This window comes from Coffea arabica, chromosome 3c (genome assembly GCF_036785885.1).
Source record: "Coffea arabica cultivar ET-39 chromosome 3c, Coffea Arabica ET-39 HiFi, whole genome shotgun sequence".
In the NCBI taxonomy this organism is placed as follows: Eukaryota; Viridiplantae; Streptophyta; class Magnoliopsida; order Gentianales; family Rubiaceae; genus Coffea; species Coffea arabica.
This window is the reverse complement of record NC_092314.1, coordinates 40059865-40081889: the sequence shown is the minus strand read 5'-3', so window position 1 is coordinate 40081889 and position 22025 is coordinate 40059865. Positions and strand designations below refer to the sequence as shown.

Sequence of the window (22025 nt, the reverse complement as noted above, 5' to 3'; positions counted from 1 at the left end):
AATCACCATGGCAAATGTACGAATATTAAGAGAGTTGGCTGCTCCTGATTTAACTCAGCAGCCTTTGTGCATTACTTTCCCAAATTTAGATGATAACACTTCATTTGAGTTAAAATCTGGTCTAATTCATTTCTTGCCATCTTTCCATGGTTTACTAGGTGAAGAGCCTTACAAGCACTTGCAAGAGTTTGATGTCGTTTGCAATAGCATGAAACCCCCGGGGATCACAGAAGAGTAGATAAAAATGAGGGCATTCCCTTTCTCCTTGAAAGACTCTGCAAAAGACTGGCTGTACTACCTACTGCCAGATAGCATCACCACGTGAAACCAGTTGAAGAAAAAATTCTTAGACAAATATTTCCTGTGTCTCGAGCTGCAACTCTAAGATAGAAAATATGCGGCATCAAGTAGCATCCAAGAGAATCGCTTTATGATTACTGGGAGCGATTCAAGAAGTTATGCATCAAGTGCCTTCAGCACCAAATAAGTGAGCAATTGCTTATATAATATTTTTACGAGGGGTACTCTTTAGAGACAGGAGTATAATAGATACTGCAAGTGGAGGGGCACTGGTGAACAAGACTCCTCGAGAAGTGTGGGAGTTAATTGAAGGAATGACTGAGAATTCGTAGCAGTTTGGTACGAGGGAGGATATCCCAACACGCAAGGTGAATGAGGTAAAGACATCTTCTATCCAACAGCAGTTGATTGAGTTAACATCTTTTGTTAGGCAACTGGCTGTAGGAAATGCATCACGGGCCAAAGTGTGTGGGATTTGCACTACTATGAGTCATTCTACAGAGATGTGCCTAATGATCTAAGAAGAAAGTGCGGATCAACAAAAGACAGATTCTGACCTGCAGAACATAAGGAATCAAATGAGCCAGCTGCAAGCAATGCAAAATCAGATGAGTCAGATGGTAGTGGCAATCAACCGCCTGGAATTCCAAGTTTATGAAAAATTGCCATCTCAACCTGAATCGAACCTGAAGAATGTAAATGCAATGACCTTAAGGAGCAGAAAGGAAATTCAGGGACCTGAACTTGTGATTTCGAAAGATAAAAATGAAGATCGAATTGAAAAAGAGCTTGAGGATGAAGGAATGAGAAATGCGAGTCCAAAGGTAATTCCTGATTCTATAATTAGAATTGGAACTAACTCATCGTCTTTTCCGAGCAGGTTAGAGAAACCAAAGAAGCAAGATAAAGAAAAGGAGATTCTAGAGGTTTTTGCAAGGTGGTAATCAATATCCTTTTGTTGGACACAATCAAGCAAGTGCCAAAATACGCTAAATTCTTGAAAAGCTTGTGCGTTAACAAGAAGAAGTTGAGAGGGGATGAGCATATTGTGGTAGGTGGGAACGTTTCAGTGATTTTACAAAAGAAACTACCAACTAAATGCGGAGATCCAGGTATGTTTACTTACCCCTATAAGATTGGACATTCTAATATAAAAAATGGCATGCTAGATTTAAGGGCTTCTATTAATGTGATACCTAAATCAATCTATGATTCCCTAAATTTAGGACATTTGAAAGAAATAGAGATAATAATTCAATTGGTTGATTATACATTTGCTTATCCGGATGGGGTAGTTGAGAATGTTTTAGTGCAAGTAGATGAATTAATTTTTCCTGCTAATTTTTATGTGCTTTACATGGATGATGGAAGTGCCCCAAATCCATCACCCATTATATTAGGAAGGCCATTCTTAAGTACTGCCCAAACTAAGATTGATATTAGTAACGGTACTCTCACAATGAAATTTGATGGAGAAATAGTCCACTTTAATATTTTTGATATAATGAAATATCCTGTTAACTCTCACTCTGTGTTTGCTATTCATGCTATTAATCATTCTGTACAAGAATTTTCTGAGTTTGCTTGTAGGGATAAATCCAAAGTTACTACGAACAAGTATCAGGGGATGAAAGCAATTTATGAGGTGAAAAGGAATAGAAAATTAAGAAAGAAGACTGCATTCAATGGCTATTTGGATCTCGGAGGAGAGCCACCGATTACAAGGAAAATTGAATTACATCCAGATTGAAGAGCGTTGTTTAACGTCTAGCCAAAGATGTTAAAGAAAGGCGCTCATTGGGAGGCAACCCAATTTCTTTTAGTTGTTTGTTCAGTTTTGTTTGATAGTTTAAATATGTTTTCCTTGAGTTTGATAGATTTCTGGGTTCAATTTTCGTTTTTTAATGATTCATAGGTATCTCTCTGATTTGACGCGCCCGTGTCAACTGGACGCGTGGCAAGGCGTAACTTCTTGATGGTCAAAAGGGTTTTTACCCTCATGACGTGCTCGCGTCGAGTCACATGGAGAGCTCTTCATCAGAAGGGTTTCCATCCTTATGACGCGCTCTCGTCGAGTCACCTGGAGAGCTTTTCGTCAGAAAGGTTCTTGCTTTCTTGACGTGCCCGCATCATGTTTGCAGGAAATGTAAGTACTCAAACCTCAAGGAAAATTTTGATTTCCTTTTAATCTCTAATTTTGAATTTCAAAAATAAATTTTGTTAATGATAATACAAACAAAAAATTTTAAAAATTCAAAAATTCAAAAAAATTAATTCAAAAAAAAAGAAAAAGAAAAATTTTCCGTTTAACCATAGCTTCTGATTTTCAAATTACAACTTTTTAACTTTATAAAAAAAATCAAAAACTATTTCTTTCTTTTTCTTCCTTTTCTTTCTTTTTTTTCTTTCTTCCTCTCCTTTCTTTTTCTTTCTTTCTCTTTTCTTTCCTTCTTCTTCCATGGTTCTGCATTGGCCACAACTCTCTCGCCAATCGCCATCCTCACGCCGTCGCACCCACTTGCATGGCCCTTTCGCGAGCACACCACCACGGCCACTTCACCACGATTGCTCACTCCTCCTCCAGCCTAGTCGTGCATTTCCCCTTTTCTCTCTTTTCTCGCTCCACATCTGCCACACGCCGCCATCTCTCTCTTATCTTCCAACGCGCACCGCCAAAGATCCACAGCGGCCGAAGCCCAAGCCGACACCTCCGCCTCTCCCTCGCCGTGCATCTCTCTCCCTCTCTCTTTGCCGCAGCAACCAAACCACTCTGCAGCTGCCGTCGCGTGCCACATGCCACCATGATAGAGTGCAATTTAGTCGGTCTTCTCACGTGCTTTTCCTATTTATTTGGACTAAATACTGCACTAATCGGTGGATTTTACTATGATTTTGTGTTCTATGCGAATTGCAGCATTTAGGGGCAAAAGGAGCTGGAAAATTAACTTTTGAAACTTTCCTGTCAGTTAGACGTGGGCACGCCTAAGTATGATGTCCAAAGCCGGATTTGCGGGATTGTTGGCCACGTGCAAACTTCCAAATATTTGGAGATTCCTTCGCGGGTGACAATTCTGGAACAATGCTGACTTAGCCAATTTGCACGTGAAGAGTCATTTGGCAACAAGACTTCAATTGGGATTTCAATTGATTGGGTTCCTTCTTTGACTAAACGTGCTGGCCCACAAAAGCAGGAAGACTACTGGGTCTCTTTTGGAGACAGCCGCACGAGGACTCTATAAATACAATCCCTTCGCTGGCTTCAGGCGGGCGCTCGCTCTCTCTCTCTCGGCAGAAACGAGTTTTAGTTTAGGCTTTTAGCATAGTTTTAGTTTTTCTTTTCTTAGTTCTTTTGCATGGTTGTTCTCCATTAATGGAGGACTAACCTCTTAATTCTAGTGAAGGGGACAACTGAAGACTTGGTTCAACAATTACTGTGAGATCTAATTTATTTTAATTGTTTCCTCCATTTATTGGTATTCATATGTTTCCTGCTTTTAACTGTTATAGCTCTTGTGTATGATTGATTAGTGCGCAATAATTAATTATTCATACAGGCTATTTTGCTAAATAGAGGTAATTGAATCCGTAATTGTTCGTTATCTCTATCCCAGTAGCAGCTGGCGTAATTGGGTTTATGTCAGGGAAACATACGATCTAATTTAAACAAACCCTCGTAGCGTGTTTGTTAATTAGGATTGGACCTTTCTAATTATTAATGCAAACCAGAAATTAAATCCTACGGTCGTACCTAGGGTTGTTTTTGGGTTAGGGAAATAGTTAACGGTCGTACCTTAGCTATCGATAAATTAAGGAAGGGTTGGTTGTTTAGCGCGTGCGAGACAACTATAACCACTCTATTAATAAATGTTGGGATTATTTTTGCATCAATGATCAGTGCATGAACCATTTCTGAAGTATACCCTTGGCTAGAGTTTCTCTAAGTATTTCTTTTAATTAATTATTTTCTGCATTTAATTCATTTAGTTGTCGTTTAATCCCAAAACCCCCCATTAATCTTGACTTGAAAAGAAATAAATTTCTCGCCAGTCCCTGAGGAGACGACCCTGCTTACCACTATCTACTAGTTAGTGAATTCAGTTAAATAATTAATTCAGGTATATCGGATTAAGCAAACTTTTCGGGAACAGGGTGAATCAAGTAACCCATTGCACACCTAGAGTCCCTGCTCCAGTACTCGAATTGACTATTGACTGCTTTAAGTGGTAGTTAGGTTTTATTTATTATTATTGCACAGGTTCGGCACCTGTCAATTTTTGGCGCCGTTGCCGGGGAGTGGTGTCAGATTAATTTGTTTCTTTTTGAGTTCATCTTGTTTTTATTTTTATTTATTTATTTTTCTCTTATTATTTTTTTTATTATATAGTTTATGGCTTCTAACACTCCGTATTTTGGTGATATACTGGATCTTGTTTTCGGGGAAGGCAATGAGATTGATTGTTTTTCTAAGTTTGCATACTTAGAGGCAATAAACTCTATTAAAAAAAGAATGGCTGCTGCAACCTGTGAAATTTGTTATGCCAGGGATCATTCAACCGGTATGTGCCCCGAATATCAAGATGATCTGAGTGTCCCACTCAATAGTTATGGAGATTTGTCACCCTGGTCTCAAACGTGGTATAACTCTAATCCAAACGGGTATGATCAAGGATGGTGGGATAACTCCAGTTATGATTATACAACAGGGCCAATGAATTTTCAGCAGCCAATAAATTTTCAACAGCAAGGGTCTCAACAACCATCATCCGTGTCAGGTATGTCTCTTGAAGAGATGATAGAATTACTAGCTGCTAATGTATCTCGAATTCAGCAGGAGACACAAAGGATGAGTGAAGAGATGAAAGAAGCAAGGCGTGAATGGGCATTTGAAACGAGCAAATTGATTTCCCCAGTTTATGAAGAATTGCCCTCACCGGCTATTATCGACCATGAGGAAGATGAGAGTGCAATTATTCTGACAAATGACATGGTACTGCAAGAGTCTCAAGAAGAAGAATCTAAAGATGCAGTTGAAAAGAAAGATGAAGAGCAAGAATTAAGACCCCAACATCAAATGGTTCAAGTGAATGAATCCAGTGGACAATCTCCAAATGCGGTGACATCTCCTCCACTCCTTGATCAATATTTTCCTGACTCTCATTCTTTAATTCCTGTTAGTGAGATTGATTTTATTATACCAGACGATTTTGAATTTCATGCCAGGAATAAGTTAAGAGTCATGATGGCAAAATATTTCGAACCAATAAGTGCTCGTGATGGAGGAGTGGGTGAAGATTTAAGATCATCACTTGTTTGTTTGGCGCCATCTACTAATCCATGGAAGACCGTAGCTCGGGTGGTCAAGAATTACTCCATTTACGAGGGCTATCAGGATTACATAGAAGATGAAGCACTGAAGCGAGCTACACGATTTTATCCTCCATGAATAAACAGGACAATGTCTAGCCGAAGACATTAAAGAAAGGCGCTGCTTGGGAGGCAACCCAAGGCCTTTATTTTAGTTTTCTTATGTTTTTGGAGTTTTTGTTAAGTGTTAGTTGCATTTAGTGAATTGTTGGTTTTGTGGCAGGAAATTGGCAGTTAAGCGTGCCCACGCCAGGTGGTCACGCCTGAGGGGAAGAAATTTCGTACAGGTTCTGCGGACTCTATAGCAGTTAGACGTGCCCACGCCAGGTGGTCACGCCTAAGTGAAAGAAAATTTCGTTCAGGTTCTGCGGACTATATAGCAGTTAGGCGTGCCCACGCCTAAGCCAGGGGTTCCTTGAGTTAAAAAAAAAAAAAAAATTTCAAAGGACCCGCAGCCCTACACTTTCTTTCTTTCTGTCTTTTTTTCTCCTTCTTTCTTCTTCCTTTTCTTTCTTTTTCTCCTACTTTTTCCTGCTGTCAGCCGCAGCATCTCGCCTCAGGTCCGCCGCCTGCGCTCCACGCCATTTCGCGTGCAAGCTCCGCCACCAACTCTTGCACGTCCTCTCCCTCCTCTGCGCCCAAGCTCAGCTCCAGCTCTCCAGCAGCCCAGCTTGTGGAGCACAGCAGACCGAGCGCGCAGCTTCACCCGTTGCGCGCAATCTTCAAGCCCGCCACACGCAGCAGGCGGCCAGAGCACCAGCGACCAGCAGCCCAGGCGCGCGCTCAACCAGGGGCGCAGCAGTGTGCTTTTCGTCTCCGCGCAGTCAAGCCCAGGCGCGGGAGACCCAGCGGCGAGCGACCCCAAGGCGCCTTCCCAAGCGCGTGTGGCGCACGCGCGACGCCTTCCTTCACTCCAATGCCCACCCCTGCTCTCTTCACTATCATCCACTGCCTACTCCAAACCTCCGGTGAATTCTTTCTTTATTTTTCCGTCAATAAGTAGCTGAGGCCAGATTACTAGTTCTTTATTAGCTGATGCCAGATTTTAATTTCTTAGCTGAGGCCAGATTTTTGATTTGCTAGTTGAGGACAGAAAATTTGTGCTTGTTTGGGTGCTGTGGCATATCTGTGGATTGATTGTTGATTATTTGGTTAACGTTGTGCCCAACCAGTGATATTTGGGGAAAGTTTTTACTCTAGTTGTCTGTTTAATTAATTCTTTGGGGGTGTGTTCATCGGCCGTTTCTGCACTTGTCTGTGATTGGAAGCTGTATTTAGTTGTCATTTGCTTTGTTGGCTGTTTGTTGACCTCTTTGGAATCCCATTTCCTTGCCTCCACCTTGCCCTCTGATTTCCAATGACTAAACCAAAAAAATAAGGGCAAGAGCAAATGGACACTCGAATGGATCGGATGGAGCGTCAAATGGGTGGGATGGCCTAGAATTTAGCACAGTATCCCCATCACGTGGGTTTCCGCCCGCCTTTCCCTCTCCAGCCGTAATTCAGTTCTGCCCTCCTCCGTTTTAAGGGAAGTTTCGTTGCCCCAATATCTCTGTTTTGCTCTTTCTTTGCTTACATTGAGGGCAATGCAAGATTTAGGTGTGGGGGGAGGTAGTATATTGGCTTTTTATTGAAAAAAGTGCAAGTGTTTTTATTGAAAAAAGTGCAAGTGTAGGCATTTTTGTTGGAATTTTTTGTTTGACTTTGTCGAATTTTGTCCAATTTTTGCCTATCTTTGTGCTTATTTGTGATTATTCCTGATAAACGATGGTTAGATGTTTCAAATTTTTCTATTGCTAAGACTTTACACTTTAAGGTGTTGAGTATGACATGGTTGATTTTAAGGGTATCTCTTGGGTGAATATTTGAGATTTTGTGACTTTTGCACTTTTTGGTTAACTTTTCTAAGTATTGTAAATATTTGTCTAGCATTTTTTGTGCAAATTGGTTCAACTATTAATTTTAGTTCTCCATGTTTAAGAAATGAAACGGGCTTGTGTGATCTTTAATTTCATTTTTGGTGCTTATTTATGAATAGTATTCAGCTATACTCCGCTAGTATCGTTGTCTAGTAACCGGGAGTCTTCACCACAAATGTCGACTTTCGCGTCAAAAAGCGACGATAGCTATGAGTATGTGGTTTTTAAGCGATGATGGCTGAGTAACCGGGTTCCTTCATATGGCCAATGTCGGAGTTCGCGTCAAAACGCTTGAATGATTAAAAACTAAGCGTTCCCCCTAAAAAAAAAAAAAAAATCATCATTCATGTGTGGGGATATTCTAGAAAAAAATATGTGCTAATAGTGAAAAATATGGAAGTGTTTGAATGAATTGTTAACCCGCTAATCCCTGAATTTTAATGTTGAGATTTTGCTTAATAGTTGAACCATTTGCTTATGGATGCTGGTTGAATATTTTATATTCTTAGATTAGTTAGTCATAAATTGAAAGAGTCCTTAATCTTCAAAACTAACTGGAGAGATATTTCTTGAAAAGCGCCACTAATACTTGACATGTGTTTTAATTGTATTTTGGCAATAGAAGATTTGAGCAATAGCCATTATTTGAATTTGATTATTTGATTTGTCGTTCTCATACTTGAGGACAAGCATGATCTAGGTGTGGGGGTAATTGATAGAGTGCAATTTAGTCGGTCTTCTCACGTGCTTTTCCTATTTATTTGGACTAAATACTGCACTAATCGGTGGATTTTACTATGATTTTGTGTTCTATGCGAATTGCAGCATTTAGGGGCAAAAGGAGCTGGAAAATTAACTTTTGAAGCTTTCCTGTCAGTTAGACGTGGGCACGCCTAAGTATGATGTCCAAAGCCGGATTTGCGGGATTGTTGGCCACGTGCAAACTTCCAAATATTTGGAGATTCCTTCGCGGGTGACAATTCTGGAACAATGCTGACTTAGCCAATTTGCACGTGAAGAGTCATTTGGCAACAAGACTTCAATTGGGATTTCAATTGATTGGGTTCCTTCTTTGACTAAACGTGCTGGCCCACAAAAGCAGGAAGACTACTGGGTCTCTTTTGGAGACAGCCGCACGAGGACTCTATAAATACAATCCCTTCGCTGGCTTCAGGCGGGCGCTCGCTCTCTCTCTCTCGGCAGAAACGAGTTTTAGTTTAGGCTTTTAGCATAGTTTTAGTTTTTCTTTTCTTAGTTCTTTTGCATGGTTGTTCTCCATTAATGGAGGACTAACCTCTTAATTCTAGTGAAGGGGACAACTGAAGACTTGGTTCAACAATTACTGTGAGATCTAATTTATTTTAATTGTTTCCTCCATTTATTGGTATTCATATGTTTCCTGCTTTTAACTGTTATAGCTCTTGTGTATGATTGATTAGTGCGCAATAATTAATTATTCATACAGGCTATTTTGCTAAATAGAGGTAATTGAATCCGTAATTGTTCGTTATCTCTATCCCAGTAGCAGCTGGCGTAATTGGGTTTATGTCAGGGAAACATACGATCTAATTTAAACAAACCCTCGTAGCGTGTTTGTTAATTAGGATTGGGCCTTTCTAATTATTAATGCAAACCAGAAATTAAATCCTACGGTCGTACCTAGGGTTGTTTTTGGGTTAGGGAAATAGTTAACGGTCGTACCTTAGCTATCGATAAATTAAGGAAGGGTTGGTTGTTTAGCGCGTGCGAGACAACTATAACCACTCTATTAATAAATGTTGGGATTATTTTTGCATCAATGATCAGTGTATGAACCATTTCTGAAGTATACCCTTGGCTAGAGTTTCTCTAAGTATTTCTTTTAATTAATTATTTTCTGCATTTAATTCATTTAGTTGTCGTTTAATCCCAAAACCCCCCATTAATCTTGACTTGAAAAGAAATAAATTTCTCGCCAGTCCCTGAGGAGACGACCCTGCTTACCACTATCTACTAGTTAGTGAATTCAGTTAAATAATTAATTCAGGTATATCGGATTAAGCAAACTCTTCGGGAACAGGGTGAATCAAGTAACCCATTGCACACCTAGAGTCCCTGCTCCAGTACTCGAATTGACTATTGACTGCTTTAAGTGGTAGTTAGGTTTTATTTATTATTATTGTACAGGTTCGGCACCTGTCACACCACCTCTGTCTCCTTCTTTTCACCGCCATCATTCTCTCCCGGAGATATTGTTTGGCCCCTATCTACAGTGGAGAGTTTTACATTTGCTGGTTGAATTGAGTTGAGATGTCTCAAAATTTGGCCGCGTACTTCCATCACATCGGTTTCACTCCACCATTCCCTCCTATCCCTTAGCCATTCGACAGGGAAGTTTCGTTATCCTCTTCGCTTTACTTGCTTTCTACTCTCCATTGGGGACAATGTCGGATTTAAGTATGGGGGATTGGATAGCTGTGATGCTAGTATTTGTAATTTTTAGTTTTTAGATATTTTTCCTTTATTTTTAGTTTATTATTTGTTTATCTTTCGTTTATTTTCTTTCTTTTTAGTGATAAGCTCTTATGTGAATACCAAGGTTTGATTTTGGATTGTTGACTCTAATTCTGCTATTGCCAATATTCAGTAATAAAAGTGTATCTAATTAATGTGGCTGAATCCAAGAACATCTCTTTGGTGAATATCGGTGATTGTGTGGCTCTTCTAATTTTTGGTTAACTTTTTCTAGGCATTGGGAATGATTGTTGGCATTTTCATGTGAATTGATCTAGTTATTAACTTTAGTTCTCTATGTTTGAAAAATGAGGCTAGCTGCTGCTATTTTCTTTATGATATTTTGAGTTATTGTGTTATCTGGTTGTAAATAAGAGTTGAACGTACTCCGCTAGTTTTTACTACTGAGTAATCGGGGATATTCACCTAAAGTGTCGATTCTCGCGTCAAAAGATAGTAATTGCTATGAATGCGTGGTTGCATAGCGATCGGAACTGAGTAATCGGGCTCCTCCATCTGGCAAATGTTGGAGTTCGCGTCAAAAGGCTCTAATAGCTAGAGGCTAAGTCTTTTATTACTATGAAAAAAAGAAAAAAAAGAAGAGAAAATAGAAAAACGTGATAAAAAAAGTGAAAGTTGTGTTAGTGTGTTATAAAAATCAGCTTGCCGGTTTGTAGATTTAATGTTGAGATTTTGGTTAATAATTGGACCATTTGTTGATAAATGTTGAGCAACCATTCCTTTTTTTTAGATTAGTTTGCCTTAAATTGGAGGAGTTTGTGGTTTAGAAGCTAACCGGGGTGATGTTTCTTGGATCTTGACCATGATACTTGATATTTATTTTTCTTTGTATCTTGACAATAAGATAGATTGAGCAATAGTCATTGTCAAATATTGGTGTTTGTTTGCTATTCTCATGCTTGAGAACAAGCATGGTTTAGGTGTGGGGGGAATTGATAGGTTACAATTTTATCATTTATTTTATAAATAATTTCCCTTATTACTTCACTAAATGCAGATTAATTGTCAGATTCCACTCATTTGTGGCATTTGTACTTATTGCAGGGAGTTGGAGCAAAATGTGGTAATGATAGAACGCTAATTTAGCATTAATTTTGTTATAATTTCCTTTTCTTATTGGATTGGATATTGCATTAATAGACATATTTTGTTTGAATTGTATGTTTAGGGGATGTCTATCCAATTGGAGGAGGAAAGTGCAGAAATAGCATATTTTAGAAGATTTTCCTCCAAGTAAGTGTGGACGCATGAGAAGACATCAATCAAGTTCGGAGTGTGCGGGATTCTATGCAAGGCAGTATCCTAATTCAAATGGGAGTCGTCATCATAACTGGAAGATGATATTATCTGCCAAGTTTCTAATTAGTAATTGCGTTGGTTTAGGAGACTTTTAAGCACTTTGTTTTGCTATCTTTTAGGAAGTAGTTTTCCTATGGTAGGAGATTTCTTTGGAATCAATTACTACGGATTGTGAGGGAGGAAGTTGAATGTATTTCAAGAAAACAAATAAGAGGGAACAAGGCCGGATCTCGCGTGATTAAGAGTTGGGGCCAGCAACAAATTCGCAGGCACTTAGGTCTTTGTACTTTTCTTTTTAGCCAACTTTTGAGAGGAAGAAAAGGATAGAAAAACTAGGAACAATTTTGTGAGCTTCAGATTGCTTTTCGCATGGTTGTTCTCCATTAATGGAGGACTAACCTCCTACTTTTAGTCAAGGGGACAACTGACGAATTGGTTCGGCAATTACTGTGAGATCTAAACCGCTTTTAATTGTTTCCTTCATTTATTGGTATTTATATGTTTCCTACTTTTAATTGCTATAGCTCGTGTGAATGATTGATTAGTGCGCAATAATTAATTATTTATATAGGCTATTTTGCTAGTTAAGGGTAATTGAATCCGTAATTGTTCGTCATCTCTATCTCAGTAGCAACTGGCGTAATTGGGTTTATGTCAGGGGAACATACGATCTAACTTAAACAAACCCTTGTAGCGTGTTTGTTAGTTAGGATTGGGCTTTTCTAATTATTAATGCAATCTAGAAATTAAATCCTACAGTCGTACCTAGGGTTGTTTTTGGGTTAGGGAAATAGTTAACGGTTATAACTTGGCTATCGATAAATTAAGGAAGGGTGGTTGTTTATCGCGTATATGACAACTATAACTGATCTATTAATAAATATGGAATTACCTATGTATCGATGATCAGTGCATGAACCATTTTTGAACTGTATCCTTGGCTAGAATTCTCCCAATTATTTCTGTTAATTAATTATTTTTTGCATTTAATTTATTTAGTTAGCATTTAATCCCAAAACCCTCCATTAATCTTGACTTGAAAAGAAACAAATTTCTTGCTAGTCCCTGAGGAGACGACCCTATTTACCACTGTCTACTAGTTAGTGAATTCAGTTAAATAATTAATTCAAGTATATCGGATTAAGCAAACTCTTCGGGAATCGGGTGAGTCAAGTAATCCATTGCACACCTAGAGTCCCTGCTCCAGTACTAGAATTGATTATTGACTGTTTCAGGTGGTAGTTAGGTTTTATTTATTATTATTGCACAGGTTCGGCACCTGTCAGGTAAATAGGTGCAAATTTCACACTACAAATACTGAATGTGTTTGGATAGTGAGTTATTTCCCCAAATATATTTGCTTATATCACCATTATAATTTTTAATACAGTTTTTTATCTTTTCAATTACCTTTTAATCTCACATACATCACATCACAAAAAGTGATACAGTAAAAATATATCAAATAACCCACTATCCAAACACACTCGACATGGCCACGTCAACTTAGAACTTAACATATCGAGAAAGTTCAGAAAAGACGTGTGACACCTGCTCGTGTTTGGAAGTGCAACATAGGAGCCGTAACTATTCCGTTAGTTGGTTATTTGGTTATTTGAGCCATAACTAAGTAAGTTTCCTTATTTTGTGTTGTGTGGGGCGGCTGAATAGAGAAAAAGAAGAAGTGGAAGTCAAAGTTTGATCAGGACTCTAGGCTTTTGGGAGTAGAGGCAGCCGCAAAGTACAAATTAGATAGAAGATATAGCAGACAATTGGGGGACAAACTTGGAGATTAGCTTTTTACTTTTCTTCTTCGTCTTTTAGTAGCTTGTCTCCTCGCTTGTCAGGAACAACAAGAAGATTTAACCATTCTATGTAGTTTTCGTTTCCTTTCATTATTTGAAACGAATTGAATTCTCCCAATTACCGAGACAATGGCAGAGACTATTGCTTCAGTTTTGTATGGGTTTTTCTCATCAACAATGAGTTAAATCCCTTTGTCTAGTTAAGAAACAACGGATGTTTTAATTCGTCTAAAAATTGTGAAATCGATTTAATTTTATCTTTTTCTCTTATTTATTGGTATTTGCATATTCCCTGATTGCAATGCTTATGATTATTTAATTAATTGATTGTCTTGGATCCGGATAATAAGTTGATTTAATAATCTATTGTCAATTGAAATATTAAATCCGTAATTGTTTAATTGTCTCGAAATAGTGACAACTGGCATGATTAAATTTGTGTCAGAAGAATATGCGGACTAATCTAAAATAACCCTGGTAGTGCGTTATTTGTTTAGAATAGGGCCTCTCTAATACGTAAGGCAATTGAAAAATTAAATCTTACGGGCGTACCTAAGGTTATTTCTCAATTAGAGCAGTGATTAATAGGCGTACCTTAATCACCGATATCGCAAGGAGGGGTTGACTGTCATCACTTGTTTGGCAGTTATAACCTATTTATTAGTAAATAATTGAAATTGTCTTTGCATCGATGATCAATTAGGTGAACCATTGCTAAAGTTATTTCTTGGTTAGACCTTTAATTATTATTACTTTGATTTTAGTGAATTGTCATTTAATTTTTAGTTGGCTATTTCATTTTTAGTTGAATTGTTTTAATTGTCATCTTTTATACAAAAACACCCCCTCGTGTTATTTTGGATTTCAAAAGAGATAAATATCCCCAGTCCCTGAGAATACGATCCTACTTGCCCTGTTTACAAATTAATAATTATTTGTGTAAAAGTCATCCCGTCGGGTATATCGGATTAAGCAAATTCTTCGAGAACAGGGTGAATCAAGTAACTCATTGCACACCTAGAGTCCCTACTCCAGTACTTAGAATCGGGTTTTGATTATTTTAATTGACAATTAAGTTTATTTTTATTATTGTACAGGTATCGACAACCTGTCAAACTCGTTCAAGTTCGATAGGACAAATAAACAAATCAAACTTAAACAAAATTTTAAAATCATTAAAATAATTAAATAAATTTAAATACTAGAGTGTTCGACTTGATTAAGCTCAATTGCATCCCTACGCACAATGGGCTACATGTTGGGTCTCCTTTTTGGGCTAAGTTATCTGCCCTGTAGTCTGTCTCTTGGGGTTAGCGAATGATTCCTCAAATTCTCTCCCTGCAACGGGCCATGAAAAGAAATAAATACTCAAGATTGTGCTTGGAAAGTGTTGAGCATGTAACTTACAGGTCTGCCCGACAGAATAGCTCTGCAGAAAATTCTCGCATGGCTATTTTCACCTCCCAAAAAAATATTGATTTATTGAAAATGAAAAGAAAATGCCACAAAAGATTACAATCGTAAAAGAAGAAAAGATAAACATGTTGACTTCTTACATATGTCTAACAAAAATAGTCCAAAAAAATTATCCACTACTCCTAATAATAAACCTCAATGAATCTTGCCTAGTACTTAGGGCTGCAAACGAGCCGAGTCGAGTCGAGTTTTGAGCTAATCGAACCGAGTCTCGACTAAATTTTACCAAGGTCGGGCTCGACGAGCCAGCAATTTTCGAGCTCGAGCTCAACTCGAATCAAGTCGAGCCGAGCTCGAGCTCGAAAAAAATAAAAAAATAATTATTTTATTTTTTAAAAAATAAATAAAATAATATTTTTTTATTAATAAATAATAAAATATTAAGGATATATACATAATTTCACTATGAAAATAAAAAATAAAAAAAAAATATAGATATAATATACATAATTTTATTATTAAATAAAAATAAAAATAAAAAATATATATATATACTCAAGCTCGCGAGCCGGCTCGCGAGCTAACGAGCTTAATATTCTGAGCTCGACTCGAGCTTGACTCCGCTCACGAGCGGCTCGATTAGTTTGCAGCCCTACTAGTACTAGAGTTATCTTATAGTCATTGAATCCTGCCTCAGAAAAGAGTTTTGCCCACTCTCTCTAATTTCTTTGTTTCCCCGTGACAAGCACCATCATCAGCATATCAAAGAAAAGTTGACTTTGAATTGCCTCATGATCATCAGCTCCCTTTTGCTGGTCATTCAGTACCATGTCTATGATTATCACCTTCCCTTCATTTTCCTTGCTAGGAATTGCTTCTTTGCAATTCCTAAGCATTTGTACACATTCCTCTTCATTCCAATCGTGCAATATCCACTGTTTAAATTAATATTCATATCATCACAAAGAATTCAAATTAGTCAAGAATACCACATCAAAAAGACATGGTTGTAATGAATCAGCAGCATATATAGACGTGTTTAGAATCAATACTAAGCTGCCTTTTAACAACAAAAAGGTGAATATGGATCTGTTGCATCTTCTTGGAAAGGTGATCTTACCTTCATTGTAACATCATCTGCAGGAGGAATAGCTACAAACATACTTCCTCCAACAAAGGCTAAACTCTTGTTATTCGCTACCAAGCCGTCAACCACATGAGGAAGATCGAGAACAATACAGTTCAAGTCAGGAAAAGCATCAGCAATTTCCGTAGCCAAAGTTCCAGTTCCACCTCCAACATCCACCAAAGAATTCAACATTGAAAGGACATCCTTGCAATCCCTGATCAGAATACTGCCAACTAGCCTAGAATCGCTAGCCATTCCTTCATTAAAAAAATTATTAAGCCTCAGATCCTGGCCTGCAAGCTCCCACACTACCTTGCCGTGACAAGTCTTGAAGGGATTCACATCACTGTTGTTTTGCAACCACTGGCTAAGGTGGTACCATGGATCCATCAAGGTAGGATCAAGCATGGTGTCACGCTAAAAGGCTCATCTTTTAATAAAAGTTTAGAAGAAGTAGTGAGCATATAACCTTCCTCTTCATCGTGCTGGGTAACTTTTGCCTCGATGAAGAAGCCTGAGTGGATTAGAATCCTCATCAGACGATAGACAAAGGGGGCTTTTGCATTGCCAATTGGAAGAGCATTGGTGAGTTCATCCAGACTCATTGGCTTAACATGCTGGTGATTAATATCTGGTATGCCGAGTTGAATTGCACATTTGAGGGAAATGGAGTTTATGAAGTTGAATATGTGATTCCATATGTGAGCTTGAGCTTGAAGTAGCTTATTAGCATCACCATTTCTACCCAAGTCCATCTTTTCGCTGTCGATTTTGTTTTCCTCTTTGGGTATAACAGGTAGGCATCCAATCTTATAGTTAAAGAGCATATAAGGCCCATACCAATGGATAGGCATGATGATTAGTAACTGGTGCCATGAGTGGCTATAACAATTCAATTTAGTTCTTCTGCGCACTCTTTTTGTTGACTAATATATTTGCAAGATCCAGAAATGTGTATTTGTACTTGGGACTTCCCCTGGTGATAACAGCATCAAAAAAGCAAGTTTTCGCCTACATTGTTGATAAAGCAAAATCCAAAATGCAGGGATGGAAGCACAACTTACTCAGCTATGCAGGAAAAGAGGTACTACTTAAGTCAGTCATAATAGCATTACCAAATTACACAATGTCATGCTGTAGGTTGCCTAAAGGACTTTGTTATGAAATATGTGGTCAAATGGCAAAATTTTGGAGAGGCCAAAATGAAGAGGATAGGAAGATGCAATGGGTAAGTTGGGAGAAAATTACACAGGTGAAGGGAAATGGAGGTCTGGGTTTTAGGGATCTAGAGCACTTTAATAGTGCTTTGTTAGCAAAGCAACGATGGAGGATATTGATGCAACCAGACCTATTAGTGAGCAGAGTGCTAGGAGCAAAGTACAAAATAGAGCAAACAGGCTGGGATGGAGAAGCTCCAAAGAACGCAACATGGGTGTGGAAAAGTATATACAGCTCTGGACTGGTGCTAAAAAAAGGAATGTGGAAGAGAGTGGGAGATGGGACTACTATATATCAACATATGGAGGGACAAATGGATCATGGCATCACCAATCGGGAGAATAGCAACTCAGAAACCTCTAGCTTGTAACTTGCAAACTGTGGCAGACTTGTTGATAGAGAAGGAATGAAATACAAAGCTGATTGAGGAGATGTTCTCAGAGCAGGAAGCTTCACAAATATTACAGGTGCCATTAAGTTTGTTTCCCAGAAAGGATGCGGTTTATTGGAAATACTCAAAATCAGAAAATTACACTGTGAAGTCGGGATATGCAGTAGAAAAGGAAGAGGTCAACCAAAGACACAAGAAAAATCATGGAGAGGAAGGAACCAGCTACGCACAGCATAAAGGAAAAGTGTGGAAGAGCTTGTGGGGATTAAGGATGAAGCCAAAGATAAAACATTTCATATGGAGATGCCTACACAACAGCATTTCTGTAAATGAGTTGATACACAAAAGAACAGGAAAAGGCTCTCCATTATGCAAATGTTGTGGGGAGGGGGAGGAGACAGTGGAACATATGATTTTCTTTTGCAATAATGCTGACCCTATATGGAAGCTGGCCCCAATACAATGGGACAGATTATTGCAATGGAGATCAAATTTCTGGAGATGGTGGGAAGGTATATTAGAGGCAAGGAGCAGACAAAGAGGAGAAGACCACATCACTTTAACAGCAAACATCATCTGGCAAATTTGGAAGGCAAGAAATGCTCGACAGTTTGAAGGGAAATGTGGAGAGCACATGGCCATACTAGAAACGGCAAAAAATGAATGGCTGGAGTTCCAAGAGGAGCAGGTGGAAAATGAAAAAAGCACAGGACAGGAACGAGTCACCAAATGCAAAACTATCTATGGAGCCCACCAGACGCAGGGGTAATAAAGATAAACACTGATGCCACGATTCCTACTAAATCAGCAGGAGCTGGGTTAGGAATGATAGCGAGAGATAGTGATGGAAACATTGTCCAAGCAAGAGGCATCAGGAAGTATAGCAGTGGTGGTGCGGAAATGGAAGAGGCAGATGCACTCAGACAAGGCCTGCTAATGGCTAGAGAAGCTGGATGGCGAAGAATTGAAATGCAAACTAATTGCAAAGCTGCCATTGAAACAATATGCAAGACAGGCTTGGGTGAAACACCAATTGGCACGATCATAGAAGATATTAGACATTTGAGTGACATGTTCCAAGACTGTACTTTTTCTTTTGTGTATCGAGATGGAAATAGAAGTGCTCATAAAATGGCACAATTTGCAACTAAACTTGTTTCCAAGGTAATATGGAAACAAAGTTTCCCCCTGTGGCTCAAAGAGAGTATACAAGAGGATAATAGGACCAATGTCCTTTTATGTAACTAAAATCTTGTATTATCAAGTTCATATATGTATAAGAAGAATACCGTTTGAGAAAAAAAAAAAAAAGAAAGGTGTATTTGTGGAGAATGGGCTGGGACGGTTGTCAGGTGCCACCGTCCCAAATGATGTATGGGAAAGATTTTCTCAACAAGGCAAATTTTGATAACGTGCAGCCAAAAGCAAGTCACATAACTTTGAAATTACAAACATATATGGATCTACACGAATATTAATTAGATACAATGTCATTGTTTCGAAATTGAATAAGTAATTTACATTTTGTTTAGAAAGTGTTGTACAACTTAGGCAAGTTAAGAACTGAAAATCTTTTTCAGTTTTTTGTCCCTCACGTTTATCCGTTCTTTCTTCAACTTACATTCAGCTGTAATGGCTGAATTTAAAGCGGAAGCGATGCATCTACTTCAACTTCAACAATGTTGGAAACAGTTATTGTCCTTAGCTACCTCAACTCCACACCATTTATACATAATGTGCTTGCTGTGTATTCCAGGCTGGGATTTGGACACATTCCAGTGTTGGATTGTGGTGGGGTTTAATACCAAATCAATGGATTAAATCCTTTATATAAAGGAGGCAAATGAACAATTTTATTACACTCAAAATATATTTAATAACAACACACAAAATACATTTATATTGGACACTAATAATTGAGCCTCACTCTTGAGAATAGCTGCTCAAACACTCACTCAAAAATTGAACTCGTTCATTTCCTATCTTTCACTTGAGCTTTGGTGCCCTTCAACTGAGGAAATGGCATTTATTTATACAAGCGGCTGTAATTTTTCTCTTCTCATTCAATACCCAATTGCCAGAAAATCCGGTGAACTTCGCTAGTAAATCTGGTTCAAGATACAAGCACGAACCAAGTTGATCAGCCGCCCACGTTCAGCTTCAAGACTGGACTTTGGCAATTTGTCTATTGACAATAAATGAGTAAAACAAACACTCCAAAGCCATAAAACTTATTCTGAACATCCTGACTAAAGATTCATCACTCTTTAGCACAAACAACATTTTCAAAAAGCATATTAATTAATAATAATCAACCTCAATGATAGATCTCAATCCCAATACTGCAGTTATCTTATAGTCACTGAAGCCTGCCTCCGTGAAAAGTTTCGCCCAATCTTTCTCATTTCTTTGCCTTCCTTTGAGTAGAACCATCACTACCATATCAAAGAACAGTTGGGTCTCAATCGCCTCATGATCATCATCCCCTTTCTGCAGACTTTTGCAGAACATGTCAACAATTATCACTTTGCCTCCTTTTTCCTTGCTAGGAATTGCTTCTTTACATTTTTTTAGTATTTGTACACACTCATCATCACTCCAATCAATCAATATCCACTGCTTGATTGCAAATTATATCACAATGAAAGAAAATTTTTGTTAGAAACACTACACCCCATCTAAAGCTTTTTGCGTCAAAAAGGACTATTCTCTTATAGTACGAAACACACGCAATCAATTTGACGTTTAAAACTTTGTTCTTTTTTTTTTCCCACTTCATGATGCAGTTCTTAGATTAAGCATAGCCTCAATTTCTACTACTCAATCTTACTTTTGAAGTTGACACTTCTTATAATTGGTGAATTTTAATCTTATGAACTCAGGCAATAAGGATAAAAATCTAAATAACACTACTATAAAAAAAATTGTCAACTAGAAAACGTGCCACATCGATTTCATACCTTCATTAAAACAGCATCTGCAGGAGGAATGGCTTCAAACATGTTACCTCCAACATAGGCCAAGTTCTTACTACTCTCCAAGCCATCAACAACATGAGGAAGATCAAGCACAGTGCATTTCAGGCGAGGGAAAGCATCAGCAATTGCCTTGGCAAAGGTTCCAGTTCCACCTCCAACATCCACCAATGAATTCAAACTCTCAAAAACATGCTTACAATCTTTGGTCACCACACTACTAACCAGCCGGGTATCACTAGCCATTGCTTCGTTAAAGAATTGATTAAGCCACGGCTCATGACTTGCAAAAGCATAAATTGACCTCCCATGGCAAGTATAAAATGGGGTTTCATCACTATTCTGAAACCACTGGCTGAGATGGTGCCATGGATCAGCCAAGGTGGGATCGAGCATGGCTAGTAAAAATGGCGTCATGCTAAAAGGGTTACTCTTTAAAAGGAGTTCAGAAGCAGAAGTGAGCAGATAACCCTTTTGATTATCATTCTCATTTCCAGGAATCTTTGCTTCAACGAAGAAGCCTGAGTGGATCAAAATCTGCATGAGACGATAAACGAAAGGGGCTTTTGCATTCTTGATGGGAAGAGCATCGATCAATTGATCAAGGGTCATCGGCTGGCCATGTTTGTGAATAGCGTCTGGAATGCCTAATTGAATTGCACATTTGACGGACATAGAATTTATGAAGTTGAATATATGGTTCCATATGTGAGCTTGTGCTTGAAAAAGCTCACCAGTATGATCACCAATATTTCTAGCCGAATCCATCTTTTTGTTTGAAATTCTAGGATTTTTTTTTGCGCTTTTTGGTTGGGAATTACAAGTAGAACTCGCATTTTATAGGCCGGGTATGGGATTCACAGGAATAACGTTGCAATAGTTTCTTCTAATAGTCTGACAAGAACCTGTTAGCAAAATAAACAATGAAATCAACTCAGAAACAAGGATCCAAAGGCAGCTGACATCAGTTTCCTTTTCTTGACCAATTCATATATGAGTATATGGGTTAGTCTAGTCTCCTTCTTGGTGTAACTACACATAATTCAGTGTTTCTGGAGACGTGCTTAAATTAAAGTGTATAATCAGCACTTATTAATTAATTGTTCTTTGTGTCGACTCGTATTATCACTTGAGAAAATCACATAATGCACGCTGCAGGTGGTGCTTCTTGTTTGGAAGACGAAGAAAAAGAAATTTAAATTGTCACAACTTTTGAGCCGTGGTTGAGTAAAATTTTACGTTGGTGCATCATTCTTGAGCAAATTCTCTTTTCACAACGATCTGGTGTATTGCAATGCTTAAGAAACATTATTCTTGTCCTAAATATAGGGATCGATTTCTTAATTGGAACGTTAAGCCTTGTTTTCTTCCTACTATGAGAGATTCACAACTCTAATGGATTCGAAAATTAGTACTAGCCATTATTGTTAATCAATATCAAATACTAGAATTTCATGAAATGTGGAACCAATGTTATTTTGGGCTATTCTTTTATTCATAATGTATGTATCCATAATTTGCAGCTCTTAGATTTAGAGTCTTCGACCTATAAAATATGGGGTAATTGAACATGGCATGATGCTAAAGTAAATGAAGTGGTCTTTAATTTAGGGTCTTATCTAATAAGTGTCCATTAGCCATTCATTGTTAAGATGAAGTTCACATGTAAATATCTTAGAAATGTAAAGTTAAATG

The 22025-nt window shown here is 38.2% G+C and overlaps 2 protein-coding genes and 1 pseudogene across 2 annotated transcripts; 1 reads left to right on the top strand and 2 right to left on the bottom strand.

The window, feature by feature from the left end:
- Positions 1 to 917: 917 nt before the first annotated feature.
- On the top strand, positions 918 to 2050 carry LOC140037967 (uncharacterized). The gene is made up of 3 exons (XM_072083156.1): positions 918 to 1240; positions 1306 to 1412; positions 1527 to 2050. The coding sequence occupies exons 1-3, from the start codon at positions 918 to 920 to the stop codon at positions 2048 to 2050; spliced, it is 954 nt and encodes a 317-aa protein (XP_071939257.1).
- Positions 2051 to 14482: 12432 nt separating this feature from the next.
- LOC140037966 (trans-resveratrol di-O-methyltransferase-like) lies at positions 14483 to 16501 on the bottom strand (annotated as a pseudogene).
- Positions 16502 to 19152: 2651 nt separating this feature from the next.
- On the bottom strand, positions 19153 to 21106 carry LOC140037720 (trans-resveratrol di-O-methyltransferase-like). Its single transcript, XM_072082725.1, has 2 exons — positions 20316 to 21106; positions 19153 to 19971 (listed from the first exon to the last, which is right to left on the bottom strand). Exons 1-2 carry the CDS (start codon positions 21096 to 21098, stop codon positions 19657 to 19659), a joined length of 1098 nt encoding a protein of 365 aa, XP_071938826.1. The 5' UTR covers positions 21099 to 21106; the 3' UTR covers positions 19153 to 19656.
- Between the last annotated feature and the right edge of the window lie 919 nt (positions 21107 to 22025).